Source organism: Podarcis cretensis (assembly GCF_951804945.1).
Source record: "Podarcis cretensis genome assembly, chromosome: 1".
Lineage (NCBI taxonomy): Eukaryota > Metazoa > Chordata > Lepidosauria > Squamata > Lacertidae > Podarcis > Podarcis cretensis.
The window spans coordinates 61,536,786-61,563,413 of record NC_137170.1 but is presented as its reverse complement, the minus strand read 5'-3'; the positions used below and the strand labels follow the sequence as shown (position 1 = coordinate 61,563,413).

Below are 26,628 nucleotides of genomic sequence, written 5' to 3'. Positions count from 1 at the left end.
TTGTGGGTGCAAAAGCACCCACACCCCGTGGACTTGGCTCCAGAGTTTAATATGGAGATCCTAGATGAACCATAATGAGATGCATGAACACCACCTTCCCTCAGGATCTCCCTGTAGCCACTACGTCAAAGTCATACTTCGAATGCCACTGCAGAAGGGAATATTCAGTCAGCTGGATCAATCATGAGGTTCCAACTTACTGAAGGACATTTCGATAGGTAGATGGAAGGATAGCCACCCAACATTTCCACCCTGGCTTTTGTCCCATTGCTCAAGGTGGTTGGTTGGCTTACAATAAGAAGCAAATACAATGCACAATAATTAAACAAAAATACAGCAAAAATGACAATCGGAATCACAGATTTAAATGACAAAACAGACTTTTAAAAGGCAGTAAATGATGGACACATTTATTCAAGGATCTATGACCGACCTAATTTATTTTGATAGTTCAGTTCTGAAAATGAAACCCAAAGTGTGTCAGTCAAAAATACCTATAAAGAAGCACATTTCCTTCTTGGATCTAAAGCAGAACTACACCAAACTAACTATCCCTTTATAGTCGACATTCCATCAGGGAACAATGTGAAACAAGACTGTTCCATCAGCTCTGCTGTGAGACCAGCTTAATTTGGCTCCTTTTGTCCCTCAACCGTTTCCATTCCAGCTGAGAATCAAGAACTAATATACTGGTCCTTGGGCCTACTTGTTTCCCTCTTTCCTCCCCCCCCCCACTTTTTTTTTGCTTCTCTGTGATTTCTTTTCCACTGCAAGCCTGTAAAGAAAAAGAGACTCCCTTGTTTTTATTCATTCATTTTATTCACTTTGGAAATTCTTTTGGCTGAAAAGCAGGGTAAAAACACTTTAAATTGACAAATAAATAAGCAAGCTTTAACTGTTTGCTAAATTATTTCATTAATGTTTCGTTGTTCCACCAGGCTGTTTCCCCCGTTGAAAAGCATCTTGTTTCTACACATAATTCTGGCCCTCTATATATTATCACAGGCAGAAACTCATATTGTGTATCAGTAAATATGTTCACCCCATGGTGCTTCCAAGAAGAACCACCATGGCTGGGGAGATCTGCCAAATTGAAAAAATGTGAACTGCCACTGTACAGAATATATTTCCCAGCCCCTCTTGAATCTGTGCTCTCTTACTGTAGTTCGCTTGCTTAAGACCTTGAGTAGAAACAGAGTTTTTAGTTCTACGATATTGTCTATACCCTTAAGAGACAGTGTAGTGCTGAAGATGGGCCTTGAACCATGGAGAGCGGATGTCAACTCCCTGCTCTGCAGGGACCTTGGGCCACTCAGTGCCTCACAGTGATAGCTGAACATTCCTCACAATAATGTTGACAAAATAAAATGAGGGGAGGATGCAGCCCTGAGCTTCCAAGAGGATGGGCAGGGTGGGGGAATCTAAATGCAATAAATAAAATGGAACTGTGATTACACAGAGAAGAAAGGGGCTTCTGGCTGTAAGAACTAACTTTGAAAGGTGAGGAGGGAACCCCACAATGCTACAATACAGGCATATTTATTTCCTTGTCTGGCCTTAAGTGACTACAATTTCTTATTGTCTTTGTTTAAACACTGTATAAGTACTTGAAATGCTAGAGGCACTCCTATCATCCCATTATGCAACAATAGAAGATGTGAGGTGCTTTTAAAAACTGAGCAAGACTTGCCCCTCCATGTAGTCTTTCAGGATTGAAGTCATTTGTAATAACAAACACTGACAGGTTTGAGATGACAGAGCCCTCCAAAGAGCCCTTGGGAGGCTGATTCTCCTTGGACCCTGACTGAATGTTTTAATGAAACTCCACAGAGAGAGGTCTGGCATACAATCTATGAGGCACTAGAAAGACTTGAAACAATCATGGGAACCTGTCAGTCATGGGCATCAAGTTAGACAACATTTTTGTCACTGAAGAATAACCAGGAAACGAAAGCATGCTACAATAATCCGGCCGCAAAAAGAGAAAAGAGTAATCAAAATGTTTGCTTCAAATGGCATTGAAATATTAAAAACAGCAGGGGTTTAACAAAGCTTTTATTCCTAGATACAACCAACCCAGCAAATACCCACACTTTGCTTTTCTGTCAGTTCTTACACCTGCATTCTTTGCTGTGTTCAACCACACATATCCTTATTACATCCCTCCATCCACATTCATCTGTGTTGGCCTCTATTTTTAGTATTCTTCAGCTAGCTTCTTCTTCCTGTTGTTTCCTTCTACACACATCCCTCTCTGCCCTCATGGATGCAAACATACCTTCTTTCATAGCTCAATACCAAAGTATCTCACACTGTAGGACATAAGGCTTTGAGTGCCATTGCTGCTTCATAGAGTCATAGAGAGTCAGCAGCTTCATAGTTCCTTGGGTCACCTGACCACTACTGATCTGGAAGTGATAGTATGACTGACTTGCCTTCTGCTACCCTTTCCTGGAGAACTCTGACCAGATCCCTATTCCACACCAGTTGGTCACTTCAGGATTGGATTGCTAGAGATTAAATACTCCAGGGAACAATAAAGTGGTGGTCATTTCCTGCCCCTCTGTAAAGATGCCACCATAAAGAACTCTTCAAGGCTTCCTACATGGATTCCAAAATGCTTTTCACTAATTTGGATAGCTTTAAACAAGGATTAGACAAATTTGTGGAGGCTGCAAATGCCTACAAGCCATAATGGCTATATACTACCTTGACTGTTTGAAGCAGTATGTCAGAAGCAGCTTCTGAATACTAGCTGTCAGGGATCACAAATGGTGAGAGGGCTGTTGCACTCAGGTCGTGCTTGTGAGGTTTCCACAGGCATCTGGTTGGCCACTGTCAGAACAGAATAATGGACTAGATGGGCTCCTGATCCAGCAGAATTCTCCTTATGTTCTTAGACCTTTAAAAAAGCCCATAGGTGGGGTCCCATTGTGAAGGTTTAGTTTTAAATCTGTTTTGTGGCCTTTTAAAAAGGGTGGGAGTTAAGAAACCTGCATCAACTATATTCCTTGGCTCTTGTCAGTTCGTTGAAGTGTATTTAAATATAGTTTTATTTTACTCTAATATTTCAACAAGTTTATACCAAGTATGGCAAAGCTTTCACTATTTTAGCTGCTATTGGAACTTTAGCCTCTTTATGTTTAAGTAAAAGAACTGGGTATGTTTCAAAATGCCAAAAAAAGGGCCAAATTTAGCCTGTTAAAAGAGACATAAGATTAAACAGCATGATTTACGGCCTGCTTGTATCTTGTCCTCTAACTGCATTGGGCCTTGGATTTACTGTGCCCCATGGCACATCTCCAATATAAACAAGCTGTCAAGACTGACTCAGACAAGCCAGTTGTATTCTTAAGATAATGTTAATAAGTCACATCAAATAATAAAAGTATAACGGCTGTAAGAAAACTGAAGTATCAATAGAAACAATTGAACAAAAAAGGGCAAGATTCACATTCCTGTCTCAACTGCTTAATTATAGTGACTATAATGGAGGAAGGAGAACATTAGCCAGCCGCTCCTATCTAATAAATATTTTACAGAGTTGTAGAGTTGGAAGGGACCCAAAGGGTCATCTAGTCCAACCCCCCTGCAATGCAGGAATCTCAGCTAAAGCATCGAACATCAGTTTCACCACAGTTTTTCAAAAACTCCCGACCCTCCCAGCTAAACACCATCTTAAACACTAGGTGTCCTTACTGAGACTAGCTATTGAAGGGCAGCATCCAAAAGACTAGTCACAAGGCAGCCATCTTCAAATATCTAAAGATCTGTGACATGGAAGATGGAACAAGCTTGTGTTCTCCTGCTTTGGAGGCTAGGACGCGAACCAGTGGCCTCAGGTTACAAGAAAGAAGATTCCGACTAAACATCAGGAAGAACTTTCTGATGGTAAGAGCTGTTCAACAGTGGAGCAGGCTCCCTCCAAAGGTGGTGGATTCTCCTTCCTCGGAGGTTTTTAAGCAGAGGTTGGTTGGTCATCTGTCATGTATTATCTAGCTGAGATTCCCGCACAACGGGGGTTGGGCTAGATGACCCTTGGGAACCCTTCCAACTCTACAATTGTATGATTCTATAAGAGGGGCTTGTTGTAGTTTCCCAAACAGAATTTATCTTACTGCAATTGTTCTGCAGCCTGTGTTTAATGCTCAGGTGGGCTGAATGGTACAGAAACTGGGAATGTAATGATTACAAAAAAGAATCCCAATGTGTGCTTCATAATGAGGAGAGGAACTGAACGCACTAGTTTATAAATATGTTGTCTTTGCCATTTTTCTATAAATTGCTATGACCTATTCACTATGCTGTATTTGCTATACTGTTCACTTTTTTAGAGCAGGAGCTTCTGCAGTGACTGGGCTGCAGTGATATCGACTTCTAAGTATGATAATGTAATGCTTGCTTAGCACCCAACTGGGATATAGCACTTTAGACAGTTATATGGCACATGGACACATAAAAGCAAGTCTGCAGCTCTGATATGCACACTGGGGCTGCTGCACAGTTTTACTAGACAGAAACCCAGCACTGGACTCAATGCTGCACCATAGTTTCAAACTCCATGTTTTTGACTGAAAATGCAGGAGAGGTTTTCAGCTTCAGTTTAGCTGTCATTATTTTTCAGCTTGAGCTTTTAGTGCTTTGTGATACTAAACATGCATTTCTGTGGCTACAAACCCTTATAAATAAAATACAAAATATTAATGCTAAAAGCAAGCATTTAGGAAGCAGAATCCCATTAAAAACAGAAAGCATGATGAAATTTTTAAATAAGATGAAAAACTTACCACAGCACTTTAAGAAGTAAACACCGAGAAATATCAAAGTAAATCGCCCGTTTTCCAAGTGTGTGAAATAGTAAAGCATTCATCCTTTTATCATGAAGGAAGCTAAACATATTTAACTTACTGCTTTGGAGTGTTTGAGCCAAACTATTTCACTCTATAATTGCTGCAGCTAGTTTTGCTCTGCATGCGCTAATGCAGCATTCACCAACAACTAAAACGATCTCTACCTAAAAACCTCTACTTAGTTTTGACAGCTGAGCAAACTGCTGTTAATCCCGTTCAGTTTCTGAAAAATTATCATCATTCCCCTCTCACCCCTCCTCCCTTGTCCAGCTAACACACTTGGATTCAATGCTACAGGGAATTTGGCACAGTCAAAAATCAATTTCACTGATGATCTGGCAGTTGTCCAGAAAGGGTCACTGGCTTTTCAAGATCAATTAAAGTATCTCAGAGTTCTCATTGGCAATAATGTGTACAGTTCACAAGAGAGATCAGTACAGATATCTGTTTCCAAAGTTATACTTTTCTTTCATATATCAGATGCAAATATATTTATAGTGGTAAAGAACACCAAAAAGCCTTTCTGAATATAATGAAGCTGATTAATAGTACTTTCTCCAATGAATATATAGATTAGCTAATAAATATTGATGAAACAAATAAAAGCAAAGTTTTTATTCACAAATTTAATGAGGAAAAAAGAAGAAAATAATTAAAATTAAGGAAGAGACAGATGAGAAGCCCCTCCATATAATAATAATATACAAAAAGTACTAATAATAACATTGTATCTCCAATGTGAACCAATGGTGGTCTGCTGTTATCATTAAAGAAACTTAAAATAAATACATCTAGAAGATTGTCAAATTTATTATTGTTATTAATAATAATAATATTAATAATGATAATAATTTTTATTATTTATACTCCGCCCATCTGGCTGGGTCTCCCCAATCTCTCTGGGCAGCTTCCAACAAAATATAAAAAATACAATAAATCATCAAACATTAAAAACTTCCCTAAACAGGGCTGCCTTCAGATGTCTTCTAAAAGTCAGGTAGTTGTTTATTTCCTTGACATCTGATGGGAGGGTGTTCCACAGAGATACCAGGAAACCCAGGTATTCTATCCGATATTCAAATGTACTTTTAATAGACCCTCACAGAAACAATTACTTCTTTTTTACTGACATTTAGTGAATACTCATAAGAGAGAGAACATTTTTAGTACGTAACAGAGTAATGGTCACCTCTGTTTTTATTAAATATACCACACATCCTATATTAACATTTAATTCTCACTGAAATGAAAATGATTTTTGGTTTCATCTGCATTTCTGCTGCCACCTACAGGATTATTTTCAAGTCAGTATTTTATAACAAAGTGAAGCATTTCAAAGAAAATACTGTAGTGTTCTTTTGTTACAGAGCACTGCATAGGCTTGCTAAGACAGATTTACAGAGCATAGCTTTGTGGTCAAGTAAAGGTTGGGGCACAACCAAGACAACCAAACAATGCAGTTAAGCAAGCGCATTGACCAGTCAGAACAAGCTCATAGCACTGAAGTTTGCTAGTCCATATGAACAAGACATATGAGCACTACTGTTTTTCTTAGCTGTTTCTTACAATTCAAACTATAAAAAAATTCCATTTTTAATGGGAATATACCTCTGGATACTGAACATGGATTGGAACAACTGTACTGTTATTTAAATGACAATATATAATGAGAAATATCTATAGAGATATGAAATGCAAAGTGACTCAGAAATATATGTACCTCAAGGGACAAAGCGCAGACTGATGAATGAAAAGGCTTGCATGGAGTGCATGTTTGTTTAGACTGCACAGAAATGTCTCAAGTAATTAAGAAGAATCCAACAATGACCTTGTCCAGAGGGCATATGTTTCTTATGCTGTGGTTTATTCACAGTCTGTCTTGTAAAAGAGAAAAACCAGACAGGGGGTACATTTGGATAAGCAATGGGCAAGTGACAGTAACAATTCAGATGTGGATTACAAGGTTTTAATTACACAGAAGCAAGTGGGTGACATCAGAAATCACAACCTTGAATGCTTCATCACTTTCTTTGTAACCCTAAGTTATAATTACAGCTCTGCTCAGCTGCTTGACCATTAAAAAACAAACAAACCCAACCCTTCACCAGGCCAAGTAGTGCAACAATTCACATCAAAATGCAGTGTCTAAACTGTGGATTGCTAATTAAAATGCTATTGAGCACAGTGAAAATGAATGAAAAAAATTAAACTAAGGAAGGTTATGGCATAATTATGCTGTGTTAGGAATTTTCACTTTCAATTTCTATTCATAGAGGTCTGTGCTTTAACACAAGGAATTAGGAAATAACATGTGGAGCACACAGGAAACCAGTGGAGCTTTTTTTCTAGGTGGATTTCAATTTCTGATAAATGTTAGCAATGCGGTGTTATCGAGGCCACTGGTATTACCATGTTTAAATAGATGTCCGTATCGTAAAGGGGCTTGAGATAAAGTATAGTTTTTTTCAATTTACTTGCACAATTTTAGGTCATTTGTACCTTTAAAAAAATGCTTGGGCTGATGGAGCATTCAGCCTATGCTTGCCATTTTCCTTCGGAGGGCTGTGCCCCAATAGTCTTCGTGGATCAACTTCCATTGATTACATGCACCTTATATATATTCAGAATGTAGTGGAGTTCTTACTTTGTGCTATATTTCTTCCCCAATTTCCTAGTATTTATAACTTTTATTTTATCATTACTAAATTACTTCTTATGAAATACAGTATTTTCCCCACTGTGTGTGGGGTGTCAGGATCGTCCTACCCGCGAGTAGGACCCTGGCAGAGACACATGCCCGACTGGCATGTTCTCTCCCTCCTGGTCAGTCGTTCGGGAGCTTCAAAAGCTTTCTCCAGCCCAAACATCACAGCGACTGATACCAAAAGGCATCAGCACACTTACAGAACCTGCAGAGTATTAGCGGTTTGCATAACAAACTCAGCAGCACAGCATTTTGGCTAATCTACTTTTATTTACATATAATACACTCGGAGCATTCTGACTTAGCTTCTTCCTCTTTCTCATCAGACAGCAAAGAGAAAGAACAAAGGACAATAGTCCCACAACACAGAAGCACAGTAAACACAAACATCCTGTCTCCGTCACTTCCCACTATGTGGAATGAAAACATACACCATCATGTGACATAAAACAATCCCATGACTGCAAGCACAGAGCAAGAATCCTAACATGGGGGGGGGGGATGGAAAGACTTGGAGGAAGTTGGCTACTTCCCACAGCTATATTTGTGATTGTTATACTTTTATCAGCGTCTTGAAAATGTTGTGCAGTAGTTTGTAAGGGCTCATATGAAATTGAGCACTTCTAGAAAACAAGAAGAAGGCTTCTCTGTGTAAAGGAGATATTACTGAATATGGCATGTGGCTTTGGCAGAGAACCTAACTTGGAGCTGTAGGATGGCTAGAGGTGAAGAGGACACATTTTCTGAAATATGGTTTCCGTTTACTGTGTATGTTCACTTCAGTGGCAATTTGTCTTGGCCCCCAGCCTCTCAGGTGTGTTTTTGGATGGATTCGCTCATGAGATAAATTTCTGTTAGTGCTAACCTGTTATGGACTATATCGCTCCTTACCTGCTTTTTCTGCAGGCAAAAAACTGCAGACATGTACTGTTTGTTTACTGTTTCTGTTTGTTGTTAAAAGTCAGTAACATTTTTTAAAAAGGAAGAACATGTTGCTATGAGCTAAAGAATGGTAAAAGGTAACAAAATTGGACAGAATCTAATCATGCGCTTCCCAGTATTTTTGAATGAACAAATATTGATAGACTTCATCAAGTACGACTAACAAGCTTTTGCTGATCCTATGTGAATGTGCAGCCTCATTCTGTGAAGTTGCTTGAAAATACAGGCTCTGGTAAACATTTTGAAAATATAATGATGTACAGAGAGAAAACACACTATATGGTAAAAGTTACTTATGATATGCAAGTACACAAAAACTGCAGCTGTGTCTTAAATAAAACCAACCATGTTACATACACAGTATTGGCATACCAAAAGGATGGGTAACCTGTGGCCCTCCAAGTGTTGTTCAACTCCAACTTCCATCAGCCCTAGCTATCATGGCCAAATGTTTGGAGAATCTCGGCGTCCCCATTCCTGAACTAAAGTATCAAATCTATATTTTAGGCCCTGGAGAAGTTATATCAGTCTCTCTCACTAGGGGGCAGCAACATTTCAAACAGGTATGTTCTCTCACTTTCTTCTACACCATCTTTTCTACATATGGCCACCAGATGCAGGCAGTAGCTGATTTTTGCTAAGCATCCAGTGACAGAAGAGCAGTCAACAACTCTTTATCTAACCACTTTTAAAAAAAAGTACATGAGGAGATGAAAGAGACATTTGCCTGCCAGCCAGTCACATCATAGTATTCCAAATTGCTCACGGCAGTTCACATGGGGATTTTTATCTTCACAACATGGCTAGGATGTAAGTTAAGCTTCCAGATCATGATTAGGCCAAAGTCACCAAGGGAGTTTCATGGCTGAGCAGGCATTGTTCTAATGCTATAACCCTATGTGAGTAGGTCCCACTGAATTCAGTAGGATGTCAGCATGGGTATAGCCAGGATTTTTGTGGGGGAGGCAAGCTTTTGCAAGGGGTGGACAGAACCTCAGATTTGTATTGATGTTTATTGATTGGGGGGCAGCTGTCCCCCTGCCTCCCCCCTTGGCTACGTCCATGTATGTCAGATACTCTGCCCACCATATCTCACTGGTACAGTGGTACCTCGGGTTACAGACGCTTCAGGTTACAGACTCCGCTAACCCAGAAATAGTACCTCAGGTTAAGAACTTTGCTTCAAGATGAGAACAGAAATCGCGCAGCGGCAGCGCGAGGCCCCATTAGCTAAAGTGGTGCTTCAGGTTAAGAACAGTTTCAGGTTAAGAACAGACCTCCAGAACGAATTAAGTTCTTAACCCAAGGTACCACTGTACTCATGTGCTGCTGGTGATTAGAAGCTCCTCCAAGGATTACAAGACAAAGAAGCAGCATCCCAAATACAAACAGCCAGATAATTGCACGACTGTAATTGTCAAATGGGAAAGAAAAGCTGGCCCTGATAACATTCAAGCAGAGTGAAGTTATGAATAGAGACATCCCAGCTTTGTGTGGAACAAACAAGTTTTTACATATCCTTCAACTCTTGCTGAAGGTTTTTAAAAATATGTTTAGCTCTTCTGCTTTATTTTCCATACTTAGTTTTACCTGACCTTAGTTTGGAGCTTGTTTTAATTATGCTGCATCACATTTATTATACTATTCTTTTACTGTTGTTGTTGTTGTTGTTTACCTGTTTGCCCTTTTTGTGTAAGTGGACCTGAGAATTTTTTTTTTATTTGGTTGCCTATGAATATTGCAAATTAAGACAACTACACAGTTTTGGTGCACTTTTAAAATACTATTATACTACAGATCCAGGCGCAGCAATCCAAGGCCCCAGCCAGGAGCCATTGGGTGGAATGGGGGGGGGGGCAGATTCACTGCCGAATGAGATTCATTTGAAACCAGGTAACAGCCAGGCAGATGGGGGGAGGAGGAGGAGGAGGAAGTTACTTTATCTTTATTACTGCACTTGCTCCAGGCTACGTGGCTTTCACTAAGAGCAGAGGAAGCCTCCACAGGGCCAAAGGAATACCTTTTTCTGTTCATAAACCCCCAGACTGAGGGCTAGTGCTGTACTGTAATACACCAGTTCAGGTTCCGAATATCTTATCAAGTTATTTAAGTTTGGTGAAACAACCATTTGTGGCGGGAGCGGGGGACGACGACCATATTCTCTTAGGAAAACACTGTATTTGGCATTCATGATGAGCTGCCTCATTTCTCTGTAACATTTATAAAGCTATAGCACATCTTCAGCTATCTAGCCTGTATCCAATGATCCTTGAAATTAAATTTAAATCATGTACATTTGGTACTTTTTACCCTTGCTGTAGAAAATGGAGGAGAGGAGAGGGTGGGAGGCAACAGGCTTATTTGTCATAGAAAAAGTCTGAGGATGTCTCCACTGGTTATTTTTCAATTCCTGTTAATCAAATATATCTATATATGTATATTTATTTTTTACTTCCCATTTGCCTCCACTTTTAAAGTAAAAATCACAGGGCAATAGGATTCATTGGCAGGATTTGCGGGCACATATATGCTGATGAGGAAGGTTGTTTAACAATAAGGAGATTTACTTCAATTATGCTGAACCACAAATATACACACTTTGTGGCTGCAGTCGCCAGCTGGTTTTAAATGGTAAATGCTATACACATATCATTCAATTTATCTTTTTCTCTAGCAGCTAAGAACTATGGTACAGAACAGGGTTCAGATAGTCAGCAGGAGTAAGAGTCGGAGAAATTCATTTGCAGGTGCTTGAATGTCATCTACAAAGAACTTTCTAATAATTGAAGAGTGACCTTCCTCCTCCTTTCAGCACAAGGACTAGAGATTAAGCATAAATGCATTCAGCATGGCTCTGTTTTCTGATAGCAGAAGGGCAATATGAAACAGAAAAGCAGCAGTGGGTGGGTGAGGGTGTGCTTCATGCTTTCCCCAACCAGCATGTTTCTGTTCTATATTCATGCTGGAACTGCATTTCCTTCTGAGGCCCCAAGGATGTATTTATCCCTGCAAATGTTCCTTTGGAAATCTGCTGTGGTGTTGGGAAGTTCTTGGAAGAAATTATTTGGAGTGGAGAAGTGCTCTAATGGATCACAAGCAGAAAGCAGACACAAGCATAGCGCACTGTTTCAAAGTGCCCACAAAATAGATGACAAGCTTCAAGAAGGGAAGGGAGGACAACTAAGCTGAAATTCCTTGCCAGTCTCTGATACAACAAACAACTTGACTAGATAGCCAAATCCAACCATCAACTTCCTCTGATTTTGGGCTCAAGGTTTCCTGTTTATTGAAGGCACTCTTTTCCTGACCTCCAAGTATTTGTGGAGCCATAACTGTTCCCTCCCACCACATGGCAACAAATATAAAAATATCAGTGTCAAATATTCAATCCAAGCTCACTTCCTAAATGTTATGCATAGAGAACACTCCTGTCAAAGTTAAGCGCATTTGAAGTTGATTTGATTTCAATAAGACAAATGCACATGTTTTAAATGCTTACTTTTGAATATATCACTCCCTGTATTTCCAACTGTTTTTAAAAGCTAGATAGATATTCTACTTTTGAGAGTACAATACAGATCATAATAACATATACTTCACATACCTTTCTCATTGCTATTTGATAGAAGGGATGGTGGGCTTGTGGGTTTGGATTTGTCGTAGTTGTTAAAGCTCTGGCTGCGCCGGTTGTTGGCATTAACTGAACCACGAGTTTTTGCTTCGCTGCCTGCAGCTGAAACTCTCGTAGGACCTGGAAGTCTGTTTTCGAGGTAAAAAAAAGAAGAATAAGCAAATGTTTCCCTAAAGCACATGAATGAATTCAAGTTAAACACAGTCAAATTGGAGGAATGTTCACCTCCCGTAAAAGACAACTTTACCTCCCGTAAAAGACAACTTGCCCGGTTAAGAGCTCCGTGTGTGCCCTTTTGTTTACATGGAGCTCCAATGAAAGGACTTTCCTGGTTACTTTAGTGGAGAGAGCAGTTCTGTGCATGCAAATAATCTGTCCATGGAACTTGAGTATTGAGTCAATGGAACTTGAGCTCTTGAGTATTGGAGCTTCCACTAAAATGTAGCCCAGAATGACTAGGTATGCAATCTATGTCATTTTGGAAGCTTGACTAACTGAAAATAATTTTTGAAAAGTTATGCTATAAGGTTGCCTCAGTGGATTCAGTTATCTTAGTGGATTCAGGTGCCAGTCAATTTCCAGTTGATCTTCATGCCCACTGCCTAGTTGATTTTAATGCCCCCAAAAGGTCATCATCTTAGACTTGGTGTTTCCCAGTTGGAACCTGGATAGTGTGCCTAACTGAATGTTGCAGAGGTCATCTACTTATGAAAACGCTTGATACATTAGTTGGGAAACATTTTTTCTTAGCTGAATTTCACAAACTCTGAGATGTCAAAATAAACCGTTAGCCTGTATGGGTCTGGATACACTGGTTGTAACATTGCATATGGTTGCATTGCCTTAAATCACATTGGGTGATATCCAGTTGTGCCCATTACTAGTGGAGCAGACTTTTGCTCATGCAGTGTGATGTCCCTTCCTATCCTATCCCCAAAAGTCTCTCTGACTCTGCACCCACCAATTCTGTTTGAGAGGGTTAGGAGATCCTCTGGGCCATATTTGGAGAAATGTGGAGGCTGCAGGAAGAAGAAGAGGAAAGGGAAACTAGCTTGTACAACACTGGATATAACCCATTGATTTCTACGAGGTATAGCTACTATATGAGCTGGATTACAGCCCTAGCCTACAATTCAGAGAATCAAATCCTTGCATAAGCCCATTGACAAGTATGCGCATGAAACACGAGCTATCAAGGCTCTTTTAGCTAGCAATATGCATTCCATTCCAAAGGTCCAGAGCACAGAGTTTCCATGCTGGGCCCCAGATTGTAGCCATGCAACATAATCCAAAACCTCTTAATTCAGAAATCAGTATGCTTAGAATTTCTGCCTTATTTTGAAGCGGTCATTTGATCAAATCTATACAGTGCAGTAAAACTGAAAATGCAAAACAGTGCACTAGATGGAATGTTGCAGAATTTTTTGAACATAATACTGTGTGGTGGTCCTTTTTATTCTAAGGCTTAAAAAATAAAAATAGCTCACTTTGGTACAATCTGCCTAGATTTCCCCCCACCCTGCACCAGCCCATCATACAGGTTGTTATCACAATGGCATGTGCAGGAGTTCCCAGTGGCCAATGCTTTAATTTATAGTAGCAAATTATTTACCCCATTGTTTTCATGAATTATAATATTATTCAATAGCTTACTTTTTTCCTTTTACTTGCTCAATACAGAACTCAAAAAATGCTTGAAGTAAACTATAAAACCAATAGGCTAAAACCAATTTCAGCACTGATTCGTATACAGTTTCCTGAAGGTAGAATTCCCATCTGATTAGCAACATTACAAACCTTTGGTAGTTGAATGGCACTTTTAGAGCTGGAAATAAAAGAGGATTAGTGATTTCTTCCCAACAAATTCATAAGATTGATCAGAAGGAGGATAGATGGGGAGAAGAAAAGAAGCACATAAGTCTCAGCAAATGCATGCACATGCTTTCAAAGCTTAAAGCTGGCAAGTTTGCACGCAACCCATTTAGTTCCACATCACCACAGACCACTAAAACATAGAACTGTGTAAAGTTTGCTTCCTTGCTTTCCCAAAGGCAGACTCTTCTGCTTTCAAGTGCATGTGAAATAAACCTAGGAAACCAAAGCAAGAGGAACGCTAGAAAGTTTCACATAGCAGTTGTCACAAAGACACAACCAACCCTGGATACAGAAACAGCCCACAGAAAGGCTACAGAGGAACCCAGGGTGAAAGGCTAGGGGAAAATAAGGTTCTTTTTCACTTTCCATGCTTTTGTGTAAGATTTGACACTGACATGGCAATGACATTCATGCAGAGCTCATGCTGGTTGAAAGGTAAAGAGAAAAAGTGTTGAAGCATAATCTTTTCACACAGAAAGGACATTTCCCCCTAGTCTTTATCTCCCCCCATGGCTTCTAGGATATTTGTTTGTCTTTCTAAAAAAGCATATAAAGTGTTCTCCCACTAGGAGAACCCAGACATGGACAGTCTCTGATGTCTGTCTGACTATGTGCAGATAGGCAATTAAGTATTAAGTAAGTATTAAGTATGTGGTCAAACTTGGTAAATGTGTAGGAATTACAAGCAAAAGAAGAGATAACATTTGACTACAGCAATGATGGAGAACTGAGATGTCAATCAAAGCAGAGTGGAAGTGTTGACAATTCTCAAATATTCACCTGGTAAGGATAGTTTTGTTTTGCTTTTTGAACATCTTGCTTTTTGTGACATCTCTCTAAGTACCCCATCATTCAATGTTTTAAAGTGGAGGGATTATAGGAAGTTGCAGATATATCCCTGTGAATTCTCAATAAAATAAAATTATCAGTAAAAGAAACCTGTATATCTCCTTTGCAAGGAGAAAAAAGCTTGGAGAGGTCAATTTGATTGGAAAAAAATAGACTGGACAAGGAGTTAAGTGCACAACATCAGTAAAATTTGCCTCCCATCACTTCTGCTTCTCTATCTCAGTCTTAAAATAAGTCAGCAGGTTACTCCTGCAAGGACTCATGTCTTGTCCAGTTTCTCTCTAAAACTTTGAAAGAAGTTGTTGATTGAAATACTGAAACAGGTGAAAAGGTATGAATTGGTAAATAATTGAGATGAAGGAAGATTAAAAATCAGTGAGGAGAGGGGATCCTATACTAGTACCAAAGAAAAATGACGGAACAAAGAATGATTTAGAATAAAGGAATCTAAATCACAAAGTAAAAATAATATAGTATAGTTTGTGCACAAAACAGGATAAACTGTGGTGCCTTATACAGAGAGAGATGTTAGGGGTATTTCTAATGCAGCACAGCATGGTAAAAGTAGCATTCATCTCAAGAAAACCTATGATGAATATCACAGGTATTAATAAAGATTAGAGCTGCATTTTTGAAGTGCTGCAGTGAGATGCTCGTAGGAGTCATGTCAAGCTGTGGCTTAGAGGAAAACAAATGGGCTGAAACACCTATTATTCATTCTCAGAGGGATTAGATGTTCCCCAGTACAGGACACGGAGGAATCCAGAATAGAGACGACACACCTATCTATGCTGCTGTGTTATATTATCTGACAGTAGTCATACTCATTACTCTTTTTCACCCATGAGAAAATAAGTTGAACCTTACAAACGTAATCTATAAACAGAAATTAACAAGGAAGTTAGAGCAAAGGTAAGGGGAGAGTGTCCAAACACATTCATGTATTTATTTTTTCAAGATGGAAAATTCACAGGAACTGAGTCCCCTTCACACGTGAATTGCCAGAAGGGAATATAATGCAGTTAACCACGGAACACATTACATTGTTGCCCCAACCTAAGATGTCAACGTACGGCATGGACAACTGAACTGCCAGTGCTCATGCATTAGCTTCCTGGTGTTCAGCACTCAGATCACATGGAAGCCTCCAAACAAATAGCTGCTCATGCACAAGCTTTGTCAGTTCAGTCATCCAAGGACAGGGGCAGCACTGTGCAGCACAGAATGAAGATCACGTGATGCGCTCATCATGTGATTCACCTATGAAGGGGGCTATTATGCTACTATCCCCCAAACTAGTAATATGAATTACAGGTTTTAATTGTGAGTCATTTCAGGACATATACTGATGACATTGTTGTAAAAAACAAAAAAACAAAAACACCCTCAGCCCCAAAGACAGGGAGGGGTATAATCAGGGGTCGGGAAGGTTTACCGGCCATGGCCTGGATCACTCCCATGGAGATCGTCCGTGGGCCGGACTGGTGCAGCGTGACACTGGAAACCGTGTCTGTGCATGTCCGCGGCGCCGGAAATCGTGTCTGCACATGCCCAGATGCCGAAAATCGCTTCTGCACAGGCGTGGTTTTTGGCATCTGAGCATGCGCAGAAGCAATTTACAGCGCTGTGGACATGTGCAGATGCACTTTCCGGCGTCACTCGGCGAGTCCCCGCGCCGTGATGTGCCTGTTTAGCACAGCGCACGGGGGACTCGCCAAGTGGGTGGCTCAGTTCAGGGGCAGCTCATAGGCTGGTAAAACAGTCTTCATGGGCCACATCCGGCTCTTGGACCGCATGTTGCCGACCCCTGGGTCATACAGAATAAAATAGCTCTCTTTGCTTTGGTTTTTTCTTAAATGTTTGGTTTGAAACCAACAGGTAAGCAGTGGTAAGGTGAGCCTTGAGACATGCAAACTGGGGTTCTTGCAAGGAGGGTTTTCCATGCTTTGCATTAGAGGAAGAAACGCTAACCTAGAAGCCTTTTTCTGACCGAGAGTGAATCGGATGATTTTGCTTTGAGATGAGTCCCTGGGTGATGCACTGCACAACAAGAAAGAAAAAAAGTGGAAGATGTGAGTGAGTAAAGAAGATACATTTGCACATGAACCCACTGAGCTGGCAAAGGCGTGGGGTTTTTTTGGAACGAGATTAATCCAAGTGTTTCAGAAGGGGAAAACAATCCCTCTCAGCCAAATAAAACATTCAGGTGTAGTACCTTTGGATTTATCAAAGCAGCAATAGTAAGAGAGGCAACAGTATGCATGCAAGCAAATTTACTTCAGGGTCGTGTGAATGAACTTTCATAAACAAATGCTGTCTATATGCACATTTCTGAATTTGAAAAATATCCATGGTATGATCTGATGTTCACCATGTCGAAGAGCACATTTTGGTCAAGCAGACTTTCCTTTAGTTTAGTTTTTGTTGTGGTGATAAATACCATATTTCACCACATGAGGGTGTGTTCCAATGAAAGCTTTCACCTTGTAAAAGGGATGAAATTATTTTCAAATACCATGAAAAAGATACAAAAAGTAATGCAACACTCAGGCTTAAATGGTACATTTATAGTTCAACATTTATGATCTCCACATTCAAAATGTATATAAAATATTTATCATCTGGGTTTTAATTCTGAGGAAAACAAAATTCAACCAGCCAAGATTCAGTGATGGCAATTTTGTTCCAAAATGAAAAAGTAACTATTCAAAAAGTTTTGATTTTTGATTCAGCTATATAATTGGGTTGAATTTAAGTCTGCAAATAATTTTAAGGGCTATAAAAGGGTTTTATAGCTCAGTTTAAAATTCGACAGAGATCATATATACTGTTATATTGAAAAATATGCAAACTGTGTCATGTAGGGATATATTAATATTTCTATATGAACACATGCTTTGAAGGTATTATGGAAGGTTATTCTGCAGAGAGGCTATTTCAAATAAACCAGAAAATATTATGTTCCCCAATTCATTAGGGTTGATCAAAAGAACTGAGGTCTGGATCTGATTTAACCACAATCTCTGTACTGGATCACAAGAAAAAACAAAAGAGAGACAGCAGAAGGCATCTATTTAAGAGCAGCTTTTTTGGGGGGGGGTGTGCGTGAATTGGCTCAAGGGAAGGATTGGACCAGTATCTTTTTTTCCAAAGATCCACCTTGCCAGAGATGCTATTAAAAGACAGGTGCTTGTTTCTCCTAAATAGTAAAGCTAACAGGAATGGGGAGGGCGGGAGGAGGATTTCAAGTAGGAGGTGGCATGTAGGAGAAAGATTAAATTGCTCCTCCCTTGAGCCAATTTGCCCCTGTGCTGCTTTTACGCTTTAAAGGAGACCCAGTCACGGATCTCCCACATCAAATGTATTTTGGGTGTACAAGTACATTGGTACACCTTAAGCATCACAATATAGCACATGTAGCTGAATGGAGACTGAAGAATCAGAATATGAACTCTACAATCAATCATTAGTCAGCAACCACACTGAATTTACACATAGCCAATCCAATCCAGCTGGGGGTTGTGTGGTTCTGGAAGAAGGATTCAGCACCTGTATCCCAAGGAATGAGGAAATCTGTGAGCACATGGCTGCTGCAGACACAGTTCCTTTAATAAAACAGGAATTGCACAGCCAGCTGTTTAAGAGGAGGAGTGCAGGCCCTCGACTGAGCAACGCCTGCTCCCACATCCACGCACTCAGCAGTGTACACTGGCCTTTCTAACTTCTATTTTTAGGATGTTTTCTTTTGCTCCACCTCTATCTGATGCATGCATTTTAAAAAATTGACCGACATTCCAAATCCATTACCCGGGTGAAAAAGAAATAGAGCTACTTCATGTTAGCTACAGTTATTTCCAGGCGCAAAGATTTCAAAGTAAGATGCTATTTTAGCATCCGTGAAACACTTGACATTTTCAAACAAAAAGAAGATTTTGAAAAGGAACACCCACCTGGACTGCATTTCTGGTTGTGCTTTTAACTGAGGATGTGGTGCTTGCTGGGGTTGTTGGCACTGAGACTGGGGTGATGCTGGCACAGATTGTGGTGGTTGCTGCTGTTGCTGTTCTTGTTGGATTTGCTGTTCTTGCAGCCCAAATTGGCACTGGGATGGAGGCCTTACTTGCTGGGGTGATGTGGGAGGTTGCTGGGATGGGTGGGGCTGTGAATATTGTTTAGGGGGCTGCTGTTGCTGCTGCTTATATCGTGACAGACTGAAGAAAAGGCCTAAGATAGCCTTTAAATTCCCATTCCTGATTTCTGCAAGACAAATCACAAGTCATTTATCTCAGCATCCAGTGCACTTTATACATTCAGGAGAGTTGCTTGTTTAAGCCTTAACACTATTCATAGTACTACTGACAGCTCCCTGCAAACCTAATTGCTGTCACAATTGATTAAAACTGGCCATCATCCGCTGAGCAAATTAGTTATTTCTCCCCTGCAGAAACTAAATGCAGACAGGGAGCTTGGTACTATGGCAGAGAAGATTTAGTAAGCTAGGCATCCATCAGCACTAAAGTGCACAGTGGAACCTGTCATGCCTATGGCAGATCCATTCCTTAATCCAGACCAGGATTCCAGAATGCTCTGGGCTAAACATAGTCTACTTCATTCCAGGACTTTCAGAGAATTCTGCAAGGAAGAATCGTAGTTTGCATGTAACCAGTGGCGTAGCGTGGGGGGTGCAGGGGGGGCCGCCCGCACCGGGTGCAACTTCTGGGGTTAGGGCAAATCCATGGGTTAGGGGGCGCAAATCCACGGGTTAGGGGGCGCAAATTACTTGCCTTGCCCCAGGTGCTGACAACCCACGCTACGCCACTGCATGTAACCATAAGAAAAGAACTCTGAAATAAACCTCTCTGTCTAGCAAGCATAGTCTGAGTCCAGGTTCTTATTTCTAAGACTCCCAGGCCTCTAAGCACAATATGACCTACTGCAGGGGAAGGGGCAAGAGATATATTTCACTTTCCTTGGCTACTTCTGAAGACATGTCAATCCCCATGAAAGCACATTTCAGGATCATGGCAAACACTTCTCAATTAAAGAAAAACCAAGAATATACTGTTAGGCTGCATTCACATGGCAGTTTATTCCATTTTCATGACGTTTTGCTAACTCTTAATTTTCACATTCTATTTGAGCTTTCACATGATGTAAAAGTCACTTCCAGAACAATAGTGGAAATGGAGTGGAGTGGAGAATGCAATGCTAATAACCAATACCAAGGATGAAGGTCTACCAGGCTTGCATGTTGAACAGGCTGCTTTATTGAAGAGAGTCATGGGCAATTTACACCTGCCACGAGTGATGCCTCAATACCTTTCATATGTGCTGCATCATGAAGAATTTGGGCATCCCATGGCAGGACAGAGTCTCACACAAAGATGTGCTCTCCCAAGTCCACATCCCCAGCATGTTTGTACTTGAGTCTCAGCAATGTCTTGGTTATGCCCACAGAATAGAAGATGGCAGGATCCCCAAGGCCGTGCTCTACAGGGAGCTGGCTTTAGGCACCAGACCCATTGGCAGGCTAACTCTGCATTACAAAGATGTCTGCAAATGTGGCATGAAGGCTGACAACATTAATCGGGCTGTGTGGGAATCCCTTGCAGATGACCTATCAGTGCCCATGGCAGCTATACATATAGCGACTGGCCATGTGAAGTGGCCTTTTGTTGCCACAGGGTCAATCAGGATTCCCAATTTGCATGAGGGAAGACTGTATAATTCACATAGCCACCAAACACCTGGCTGGTGAGAGAGGCAAGATCATCCTATTGGTTTAGCACGCATAGGGCTAGCTAGCTGGTGTGACTCCACAAACCCTCTCGTGTGCTTTCAGTGAGGAAGTTCATGTGGACCCACCCTACGACGTTGTGGCCAGAATAACTAGATGAGTGCCAATTAATTTCTAATACAATTCATGTCCCAGTAACATGCATCTTCTGATAGAGATACAGGTAACACACCCTAAAAATTAAGCCCAACAAATGGATTAGCAAAACATTACTGGACTTTGTAGAGTGCTGGTTTAGAAGTAAGCTATAAACTAGGTTTCAAATAATCGCTACAGATGCATTTCCTGTTAAGTTATCTCAGGAGATGGACTGAGGTAATTCACCTGGCGCTATGCCACTGGACTTTGCACATAGAGGGCACATCAACCTCTTTGTTTTTTGCCGACTAGTACAGTCTGAATTACTTCCTCTTGCTGCTCCCTTCTGTCCTGTGTGTCTGTTTAAATATATACACATAGGTTTTGTCGATGTGAGTCTGTAGCCCAGTCATTTCCATTTTGGCCACAAAAAAGGGTATTTTTAAAAACTGAAAGCAAAATACTGCCAGATGTTCTAGGGTTTTTTAGGGCAGGGAGGGTTTCTTTTTTCAGTCTGGTGTTTGGAAGCTTCCATGCTGTGAGGTTTCTGTTGTCTTGGATGCCTTGATCTCCTTTACTTCAGTTTTTTATATTATTTCTCTTCTTCTTTTCCCCTTGTGACACAAACCACTCAAATCACAATTGGGAGCAAAAGAAGCCACACAGAAAGTTAGCTGAAGAGGCTCAGTACTAAGCAAGGAGGAGGAGGAGGAGGAGGAGGAGGAGGAGGAAGAAGAAGAGAAGAAGAAGTAGCAGCAGCATGGAGGAACAGACTAGCATGTGAAAACATGCTTTCCTGGCAGGACTTTCATATAATTTCATATCAACAACTTGAAACATAATGCTTTTTAATGGAGTCACTCAGCTGCGATGCAACAAATTTTGATGGTGTAAAGGCATGTGTGAACCAGCCCTTAACTGAAAGAAACCCTTTCCTGAAAAACTCGAAAGCTATAATGTCCTTGTACAGGGAAAAACAAAAAAATGACTTGTTGAATTTCTGGGCTCCCCTTGTTTTGGATTTGAAAGTCATATTTTGTATGTACAGTACTTGTCTGCCACTTAGTGCTCTTACTTTAAACATAAATATAATTCAGCCTGAGAGTGGAAGACAGAAAGAAAAAGTATAATTATCCCATTGGCATAAGCAGCTGGGATTCCCTCCATGCTCAGTGTTCTTGTTTAGAGCCAGGAGATTCCATTTGCTGGCAACCGGGATTCTCCTACCCAGGGAATGAGGGAATCTTTCCCATGTCAGCCGAGAGTTGATCTGTTGATCTTCCATTTAAGCATTCTGGCAGCTGACATGTATAAATGTGCTCTCAAAGCAGCAGTGTGAACTCAAGGAAATTGTGGCAGCTTTTGCTGTCAAGGTAAACCTTATTCACAAGTAAAAATGCATACAAAACTCACACAATCTGTCTTTCACATAAATGACCAAGAATAAAACAGGCTCACCTGTATTTGCAAATCCAACTGCTAATTTTGAGAATAGTGAGGAGGGGTAAGAGAAAGCGTTCAGCGGCAGATTTAACTGCCATTTATTGAAGTGGCTAACTCCTGCTTCCGCTTGCAAACATGCAAGTGAAAGTAAAATAGCAACTCAGAGCTGTGATGAACATACAAATAGTTTCGCCACGCAGCCCAATCAAGGATCACCTTTTGTGTGCACAATGACTCTGATGCAAACAAGAGTTTCCCTATTGACCTCATAGCACCAGGAACAGCTCAACGTGTCTATCCCAAGTGAATATCAGGAGTTGCCCACAGAGCTTGGATAAGAGCCAGACAACATACAGCTTGTTTTTAATTAAGCAGGCATGAAACATACCTAATTAATGATTATGCCATGAAGGAGTTTAAACAATTACAGTCTGAGCATTGGATTATTTTATATCAGCACCTTTAAGACATATGACCTCTATAGATAAATTAACCACAAAGCACAATTCATTGCCTGAATCTGGTTTGGCCAACTGAGTGCACACAAATCAGTCAAAGTCAAAATTGTGTCACTCTTACAATGATAAACAAGCTAACTTCTATTTATACTTTACACCTAGTATTAGGTGAAACAGATACACTGCTATCTTGAACTCTAATAGACTTGAATGCAGGTTATGATATAAAATATTTATTCACACTGACGGTGGTTATTATTATTTTTTTGTCATCATTGTAATCTATAAGACTGTACTGTAGCTCCACTAATCTTGTTGCTATATAAATACTACAAATACGGACTCACCTTCTGCAGACAGTCCCTGTATGTTTATTCCTTTGGCAGCCAAAAAACTCAGGCACGCATCTATATTTTCAATCTTAAAAAGAGAAAAAGAGGGAGAAAGAGAGAGGGAATGAGAGATAAATGAAAATGCATTACTGCACCCTTTGGATTTCATTCTACTATTCATGTGAAATCAACTTGTCAGGCAGAAGTTCATGTCAAAATCCTCTGCTTAATACTTTACGTTATTATTTATTACAATTATAACCCTCATTTTCTCCCAAGGAGCTACGTCAACATGACACCTTCTGAGCAGGCCATAGTGAATTGCTTATGTTTGTGCAGACCACAATACCTTATGCTCTTATCACTCACATAATAGAAAGACAATGCAGACCTGCCCTTAACTTGTATTAGATACCACAGGGAGAATAAGCCCCATGGGAAGTGGTTTGTGTGACACAGTTCCACATGTGGTTCGGGTGGTTCAGGTAACAAAATCTTTATTTGGGAGAACCTTTTTATGACACGGTTAAGACTGCCTCGACCAAATAAGGATCTGTCTCTCAGACACACATATGCCTGCCAACTGATTTAGAGCCAGTTTGTTCCCAGCTGTGCCACGCTACCAGCCCAATATACAAATGGGTCCCAAGAGTAACTTTTCCAGTGTTTCTTGTCACTGTCTGCTGAAAATAAACATGGGGCACCATATTTGTTTGATGTGAGGAAAGTTTCTCATTTACTCCTAAGTGGGACAGCTGGCAGAAATTTCCAGTCATGGAGGCAGTAGAATTCAAAAATGGAAACTAGAAACCTCAACTGGAATCCAGAGCATGTTTACTCACATCATTCTCTAAATGGTATGAATAGCAGCTGATTACTGAAGGCAACGGCTGTTTCTCATGGTGAGTCTCTTTTTCATTTAAAATAAAGAGAACTACAATATGGGCTATGCAGATACAGTGGTACCTTGGGTTACATACGCTTCAGGTTACATACGCTTCAGGTTACAGACTCCATTAACCCAGAAATATTGCTTCAGGTTAAGAACTTTGCTTCAGGATGAGAACAGAAATTGTGCTCTGGTGGCGCGGCAGCAGCAGGAGGCCCCATTAGCTAAAGTGGTGCTTCAGGTTAAGAACAGTTTCAGGTTAAGTACGGACCTCTGGAACGAATTAAGTACTTAACCCAAGGTACCACTGTATTCAGAATTTCTTTCAATGTGACTAGAGCATGGGAGTATTATCACTATAAACTTCATTTGGCCAGAAAAATCATTGTGGGGGTAACATTCCCTTCCCCAGCGATCCTAATGTAAAATTATTTCTCTCTATCCTCTTATTTAAAGGCACACCAGCTCCAAGTTCAATTACCACCAGGTATCTAAACAAAAACTGAAAGTATTGCTTTTGAGACTAAAGAAGAGCTATCCCTCTCTCCTCTCCCCCTGCAAAAAAATATCTCTGGGTTTTCTAATTTATATGGCCTGGTTAAAACACGCAGAAGAAGGAAATAGAATCCTGAGGTGATAAAGTGAGCTATGCCACTTCAGGCTGAAGAAGGGGAGCACCATTTTTAATGCTCCTGCATGGAAACCAACAACCCCCCAAAGCAAAACCCAAGACCCTATGATTAATGTTTTTAACCTAGCCTGTTCCTATTGTGCTGGATTTCTTTTTGCAGGAGGTTTTTGTTTTCTTAACACAAGAAATGTGATTGCCTAACTGCAGTTGGTATAATCCATTCTACCAGGTGAAAATTCTACTACCTTATTCTTACCTCATTATGCTGTGTGTGTAAACCAGGCCTATATTATGCAGGAGAAACTTCCGCCACTTCTAACTGCAAGTAAGGGAACCGGTTTTGAAACTAATCCTCCATATAAAAAGCTCATTATGTATAGTAAAATAGCACACACAATAAAAATGTTTACCCTAATATTATAAAACATTTTAGTATATGACCACAATATGGATAGTATCATATAGTTTAATCAGTAGGTGGTACTGGAGTTATATCTGGGTGGAGTGTGAAATTTCCTGTAAATGTTCTTGTTTAATGCACAAAAGAGTTATTGGCTATGTACACACTTCAGTTTACTCTGCATCCTGTATGCTACCACTGCTGGTTTGGGAAGCAGTGTACACACAACATTAGCCACAATCCATATCTATCCTGTTTTTTACTTATGAAACACTGCATATTGATGAATTTTCCCCAAAACCAGCTTTGATCCAAATTAAGAAAAGGAATGTCTGAGCGGCATTTTACGCCTGTAATATGACTCAGTCCTTGCCTTGCTATGTGACAGTCTTCATCCAAATCTCCAATGACAAACACCATACATCTGTAGTCCATCATTTATTCTGCACATTCATACTAAAACACACAATTTCAATTTTACTATACAGGGCTTGATGTTTTACTGTACACACACACAGTGCTTTTTTCTGGGGGGACACAGGGGTACACATACCCCTAAACATTTTGTGGATCTAAGTTTGGCCTCACTGAGGGACAGTATTTCAATATGAATAGGAAAATGAGAGTACCCCTAAACATTTATTTAAGAAAAAAACACTGTGTGTGTGTGTGTGTGTGTGTGTGAGTGAATGAATGTGTGTGTGTGTGTGTGAGAGAGAGAGAGAGAGAGAGATACAACTAAAACTATATTTGGTCACATATCGTTTAATAGCAAACCTGCCTTGCTGCAAAGTCCACATAATGTAGGCTTAAACAGCAGCCAATAAAGATCTGAGCTGGAAAAAGCATAAGTAGTAAAATCTTTCTAGCTTAGTAAGCATGTCTGGTAAATGTCACTAATCACAGCAGAGAGAAGACTTAAAAAACGGTTTGTGTAGCCTCTTCTTGGCCATCAGTTAGCACATCTAGAGTTAAGATACACTGTTCAATCTATTCTTTCACCTCAGTTACCATTGCCTAAGTCTGACAAATATGAAAAGTGAAGAAACCAGGAAGAGAGAGTGTGCAGAAGGTTGCATATGTTTCAAGTAATGGGCGTTAAACAAAGTATCCACGTGGGAGTCCGGAAATGCAACTAGGCATGCCCTATTTCCTTGCACAGTCATAGCTGATTTCAGGGCATCAAAATTGTTATTAAGACCCAAAATCCACTATGAAGCATGAAGGAACCAGAAAGGTTCGTTCTGTAGTGGCTTCCTGCATCCTGCAACCCTCCATTGTCAGAATCTTATGCAGCTGATATACAAGTCCCATCCTCTGGCTTCCAAGTGCCCAGCATGAAATCTAGTAAGTTGCATACCCTTAACAAATGATGTAGGACACTGTGGACCATCTTGGGTGTGAGTCCTGGGTGTGCAGGCCTTTTCCACCTGGCCTGAGACAGTGGGGACCTTGACTGACTTCAGCTATGAAAACTGAGGCTGTTGAACAGACAGTTGGGTTGGGGTATTATTTAAGGAGTTTCTGTTGAGAGGACGGTTGTTGCTGTTATTGCAAATATTTTTTTGGTATTTTTATTTTTAGATCTTATTATGATTTAGTGTGGAAATTGTTGATTTGGTTGTGTACCTTTTGATGCGTTGTTTTTATTTTTTATGACTATTTTTGTTATATTCACAAATTATGAGATTTTTTTTCAGGTTAAGCATGATCTGAATTATGGAAAGGCGGCATGCAAAGAAAAGGTGT

At 40.3% G+C, this 26,628-nt stretch overlaps 1 protein-coding gene across 8 annotated transcripts in view; it reads right to left on the bottom strand.

Annotated features, from left to right (window-relative positions):
- The window catches only part of NAV2 (neuron navigator 2), a 541,062-nt gene that overhangs the window by 135,008 nt on the left and 379,426 nt on the right, over positions 1-26,628 (bottom strand). For 5 of the 8 annotated variants that reach the window (XM_079970617.1, XM_079970612.1, XM_079970613.1 and 2 more), the window contains exons 4-7: positions 22,975-23,047; positions 18,802-19,108; positions 16,823-16,891; positions 12,101-12,255 (exon numbers count right to left, since the gene is read on the bottom strand). In XM_079970617.1, the coding sequence (XP_079826743.1) occupies positions 12,101-12,255; positions 16,823-16,891; positions 18,802-19,108; positions 22,975-23,047 (604 nt within the window). The remainder of the gene's footprint in view (positions 1-12,100; positions 12,256-16,822; positions 16,892-18,801; positions 19,109-22,974; positions 23,048-26,628) is intronic. The other 3 variants (XM_079970619.1, XM_079970614.1, XM_079970616.1) reach the window with 1 other exon arrangement.